At 54.0% G+C, this 5,469-nt stretch overlaps 1 protein-coding gene across 1 annotated transcript; it reads right to left on the bottom strand.

The window, feature by feature from the left end:
• Positions 1 to 1,191: 1,191 nt before the first annotated feature.
• LOC125535685 (Pentatricopeptide repeat (PPR) superfamily protein) lies at positions 1,192 to 4,737 on the bottom strand. Its single transcript, XM_048698749.2, has 2 exons — positions 1,547 to 4,737; positions 1,192 to 1,479 (listed from the first exon to the last, which is right to left on the bottom strand). Exon 1 carries the CDS (start codon positions 4,611 to 4,613, stop codon positions 2,418 to 2,420), a length of 2,196 nt encoding a protein of 731 aa, XP_048554706.1. The 5' UTR covers positions 4,614 to 4,737; the 3' UTR covers positions 1,192 to 1,479; positions 1,547 to 2,417.
• Between the last annotated feature and the right edge of the window lie 732 nt (positions 4,738 to 5,469).

Here is a 5,469-nt window from a genome sequence, read left to right as displayed (position 1 = left end):
CCGCGCGGTGGCAGCCAATGTCCTCCACCGGGATGAGCCTCTTTCCGGCCACATTCACCTCGAACACCTGGATCAAGTTCCACCGGCACTCCTTCAACCTGTTCTCCACCCTGATCACATCCATGCGCTTCCTCCTGCGCGTCATGATTCTCCGCTCGTCAGCGCTGAGGTGATCAAGGTCGAGGTAGTAGCGCACCATGAGCATGCCGCCGCAGCGGTGGTCGTCCGGAGGGACAAGGTAGGAGGACACTTCTCCCCTGGTTTTGGGCTGGTTCACGACTACAGGCACCAACCGAGGCTCAGGGCAGAGCCTCACATGCATTATATTCCCCTCAAGAGTCGCAAAGTAGAAGCGCCCCTTTAGGGTTGACGCCGACGATAGCCGATATGATGCGTAGCGATTGGGTCTCCCGATCTCGTCATGCTCAATCACAGCCCACCGCTGGTCGCCAGGCTTGGCGTAGATTATGGCACGCCCACGGTCAATCATCAGGAGCACGACCGGCGCAGGGGAGGTCTCTTCAGAGATGCCGGCGTAGATGAGGCGCTCTGAGGACTCCAACAGCCCCGTCCAGACAATGTACGCTCTGCCGAGGTCCGGGGTGATGGGCGGGAAGTTGGTGAAGGCCCTGGTGAGCGGGCTGAAGAGGCGCACGGCGTGGCTCGCCTTGCCGCACAGGAGCAGGAGGCCCTCGGTGCTGGTCTCAAGGTGGTGGCGGGAGAGCTCCGGGAGATCGACACATGCGCTGGCACCGGTGGAGAGGTTGAGAAAGCGACATCTGTCGCCCTCGGTGCGGTTGGACAGCATGATCCAGCGGCGGGGACGGAAGCGGCAGTCCAGGCCACCTCCCATGTGTGGATCATCGGTGCAGTTCTTCCACTCCTTGCACGCAGCACGGAGGCGGATGTACTCGGCCACGTCGTAGAGGAGAAGCCGACCGGCGATATCGTCAAGGAGCACCGTCGGCAGGTTCAGCCAATCTCGCCTGCCGGCACAAGGATAATCATCAGAAATAGAAAAACAGGAGAAACTAGGATAGAGGACGGGGAATTTTGAACTGACCATTCCTTGTCGTGGCCATGTTTACGTAAAGGATGATCTCCGCCACAATATCGCAAGGAACCAGCAAGGTTACGATGGTTTCTCTTGCTCATGCGACCTGCCCCCCAGATCTGTGAACTCATTTCCGACTGATGCTGGATGATGCGTGGCGGCGGCTAAACCCTCCATCGGCAATTCGGCATGGAGCAATTTGGTGCCTATATATATTTTCCATCTCTAATACTTACTAAAAAGTTACATTATCCAGCATTAAAGCGCAGCTTATTACCTTCCATATATGGCGATCAACACCCAGAGTACAAGCGAGCAATGCTAAGCTGTGAGCTGCTACCTCTGTATCCCTACCTACCGTGTCTGACCTGTGCACGGTTCTTCATGTCTTGGATCAACATCATGTAAGAGCACCTGTTCGTCTCCTACAAAGTTGTTGATGGAATTAGCAATCTGAAGCCACCCTAATACAATCAAAACATCGGAGCTCACCATAGTTTCCATTATATCAGGCTCTTTTGGTTGCGGCAGACAGCTGTGTCCGCTGCCATGGAATCGCCTCAGAGAAGAGCAGTGTCAGCGTTCAGTATCACCTCCCCTGGACCCAAGATCCACCCCCTAATCCCGTGTTTGAGAGCTCCGCCATCACCAGAAGCAAACCGCTCTCAATAGATGAACTCCAGGCTAGCAGCACACAGTTAACAAGCCCGACAGTAGCATCAGTCCTTGTCAAAACGCTCTCATACCTTGCGACGCGCCAACAATACCGCCCATGAAGTGATAAGTACCTTGTCCGTCTCACCTTGTGACATGCTCTTACATATATCGAAACCCCAATGTCTTGGATCAGTAATTCACAGGCTTGCAAGCATCTCCATGAGGTCTTCATCCAAAAGAGCCCAGGTGCACTTAGACATTGTAGAATAAAGTAGAGCATGCTCCCAAGTATCTTCATATGCATCACAAATACAACAAGACCTGACAGTGGCGAGCAATTGCAAAACTGGAGCAATCTGAAGACACTACATGCAGTGTTCTTTACTCTCCATCGGTTTCTGCAAAATTATGGATTTCAGTTGTTGGGTGAGTACTGAGTAGAGATGCACTTATAAAACATGTCAGATTTATTATCGACAAGCTTATGTCAAGTGCAGCTAAAAATCAGTCATGTCAGTCAAGCTCAAGCCTTATTCTCCAATAGGTGGACAGGTAACCAGCTTTGCTGCTGTCACTAACTCGGCCTTCATTGACAGGTCCAAAATAACAATAAAAATTTAGCCTTCATTGCACAATATTCTAATATGTGCCCCTTTTTTTTTGAAAAGTATGTGCCCCTTCTAACCAGCAACACTTTGTTCTTGTTCTAGAGCAAGCCAAAAACCCTTCTGGCTACTCCAGAAAGTGGTTCTCTTAGAGGTTGCTCATCCTGCTTGTTGAAGCCATCATCACTGATTGTATGATCCTTGTCCATTGTTGGTCCAACCACTGAACTGTCTATCAGATAGTTCTGCTCCTTTGCTGGCTCAGTAAGATCTGATGGGTTCTCAGTCCTTTCTGGTGACCTTCCAGCTTCTTCAACCTTAGCTTCGTTGTTATTCTTGTATACTTCATCCAAAGGTTCTGACGATGATGACGATGACAACGAAGGTATCTCATTTTTTGTTGAGACGAGAGGCTCTACTCTGTCATCTGCAGAACTTTGATCGATATGATAAGTGGGGACCTGGTGCTCCTCTTGCTCTTCATTGCCATAAAGGTGCAATTTCTCAAGAATCCTCCAAGTCACAGCGTCCGGTGAAAGGCCATTCCTTCTCATCTCCTTCACCAATTGATAGGCCAACTTCTTCAATCCCCGCTTGCAGGCAGTGTCAATGACTATGTTGTAGCAGACAACACTGGGACAAACCCCACAGTCTGCCAACTCATATAGGAAATCACATGCCTGCTCCAGTTTCCCCAGTTTGCAGAGGCCTCTCAAGATTGCACTGTACACATAACCATCATGTATCCCTGATGGCCAGACTACATTGTCCCAGAATGCCTTTGCTTTCTCAAGCTGCCCCGCGTTGCACAACCCTTTGATCACCACAGTGTGAGTCACAGAGTCGGCAGTGATGCTATTTGATTTCATTTCATCGATGACCTGCATTGCTCTGTCAACTAGCCCAAGGCAGAACAATCCCTTGAGGACAGAATTGTAAGTGACAACATTAGGGGCGCACCGGCGCCTGGGCATCAAAGTGTGCAGCACATGGAGGGCTTCTGCATGCTCACCTACATTCAGGTATCCCGAAATGAGTGTGGTGAAGGTGACAACATCAGGAGCACAGAATTGCCCATTAATCATGTCGTCCAAAATCTTTCTAGCCTCCTGGGTACGCCCAACTTTGCAGAAGCCATGAACGACAGTGTTCATAGTGATCACATCCGGTTTGCAGTCCCCCTGCAGCATGGACACGAGCACACTGAGCTGTTCACTTGGGTTGTCCACAGCACGCAGTGCCCCAAGGAACATATTGTATAGCCTAGTCCTGGTCTCCTCATCAGGCTTGTCATGCCCACATTGAGGCTGCAGCATCAGCTCCAGGACATTCTTGGCCTTGGCAAGCTCTTTCTCCCGGCAGAGCTCTTCGACGAGTACCTTGTATGTTACCTCTCTCGGTCGGTACCCGGAACGCACACCTTCCATCACCAGCTGGTACGCCCTCAGGCGTCCCCCAGGCTTCTGGCTGGTGCATAGCCCGTGAACAATGCAGTTGTAGGACAGGGTGCTTGGGCACAGGCCCCTCTTCCCCATGATGTACACTATTCTGGACGCGCCATGGTGCTGTCCAGCCCGGCAGAGAGAGTCAATCATCTGGGCATAGACAAACTCATCTGGGACGAGGCAGTGCCGCTGCGGCATCTCCTCGGCCACGCGGAAGACAATGTGGAAGAACCCCTCGACACACAGGCACTGCACAAGGTTGGCAAAGGCCGCGTTCTTGAGCCCCTGGTCCTCGTCGCGGCAGCGCTCCATGCTGGGCCAGAGCTGGTTGTCGACGAGGTCCATGGCCGCGCCGACGTCGCGGCTGCGGAGGAAGGCCTTGACGAGGAAGGTGCGCGCGAGGGAGCTGGGAACGAGCCCCCACCGGGGCATTTCGTCGAGCAGCTTCTGGGCGGCGCGAGGGTCCGCGGCGCACGCGTAGCCGTCCAGCAGCGCGGCGTAGGAGACGGCGCTCGGAGGCACGCGCATGCGGAGGAGGAGGCGGTGGGCGAGGAGGAGGAGCCAGGGCGCGGCGGCGGAGGAGAGCAGGGCGAGGAGGCGGTTGTAGTTGGGGAGGGAGGGCACGAACGGGGCGGCCTGGACGAGGCGGAGCGTGAGGAGGGGCGTGCGCGCGCGGAGGAGGCGGGCGAGGAGGCCGTTGGCGGTGGGCGCGTCGAGGCGGCGCGACGCGGACGCGGAGGAGAGGAGGAGCGCGACGCGGTGGTGCGCCTCGGCGGAGCGGCCGGACGCGCAGAGCGCGTCCACCAGTCCGCCCAGGTCCGGCTGCCCGGGATGCGCTGCCGCCGCCATCATGTCGGGGGCGAAAGGAGGCGCAGGGTCGAGACGGTACCCGACGACGCCGTCGCACGCTCGCTCTAGTTTCGGCGATCTGCCGCGGGCAGGTTCCCGCCGACGACAATTCAGTTCAGGTTACTAGTTTTTTTTCCTTATTTTGCTGTGATCACATACTCGTGCTATTTTTACTGTTACACACCCCACCGGTCCGCGGACCCTAAAGCTGGCCTCATATGCCCGGTTGTATTTCGATCAAAATTTAATGAAATTGAACAAATTTGATGCATATTTAAACAACCCAAGCGATATCCATTCATACTTGAATAATTTTACATAAAAACGGATAGTTTTTGACATATTTGAACTGTCATGGGAGACAGAATGGAAACCATGGTCGTCGTCCTACGTGTTGATGACCACATATGCACGAGAAGGACCTCTGATCCATCGCCGCCATGACTAGATCGATGGTGACAATGGCGGGGTACATGTCTCCGCAAAGTCGTAAGATCATGTATGGGGGCTGACGCCTGCCCAGTGCCGGAAGGTCAAGGAAGTTGGTGAACTGATGACAGGGAAGCCGGCGACCGAAGCCCCGATGAACGGCGGCCGTAACTATAACGGTCCTAAGGTAGCGAAATTCCTTGTCGGGTAAGTTCCGACCCGCATGAAAGGCGTAACGATCTGGGCACTGTCTCGGAGAGAGGCTCGGTGAAATAGACATGTCTGTGAAGATGCGGACTACCTGCACCTGGACAGAAAGACCCTATGAAGCTTTACTGTTCCCTGGGATTGGCTTTGGGCGGTTCTTCCATCTCTAAGAGCAACTCTAGCAGACCCCGCATCCAGCCGGCCCGCAAAACGCGTTTGCAGT

This window comes from Triticum urartu, chromosome 2A (assembly GCF_056163025.1).
Source record: "Triticum urartu cultivar PI428250 chromosome 2A, HENAU_Tu73, whole genome shotgun sequence".
Lineage (NCBI taxonomy): Eukaryota > Viridiplantae > Streptophyta > Magnoliopsida > Poales > Poaceae > Triticum > Triticum urartu.
This window is presented reverse-complemented; position numbering and strand designations above follow the sequence as displayed.

Coding starts and splice junctions, on each gene's coding strand:
- LOC125535685 (XM_048698749.2), bottom strand. CDS start 4,613: ATGATGGCGGCGGCAGCGCATCCCGGGCAGCCGGACCTGGGCGGACTG.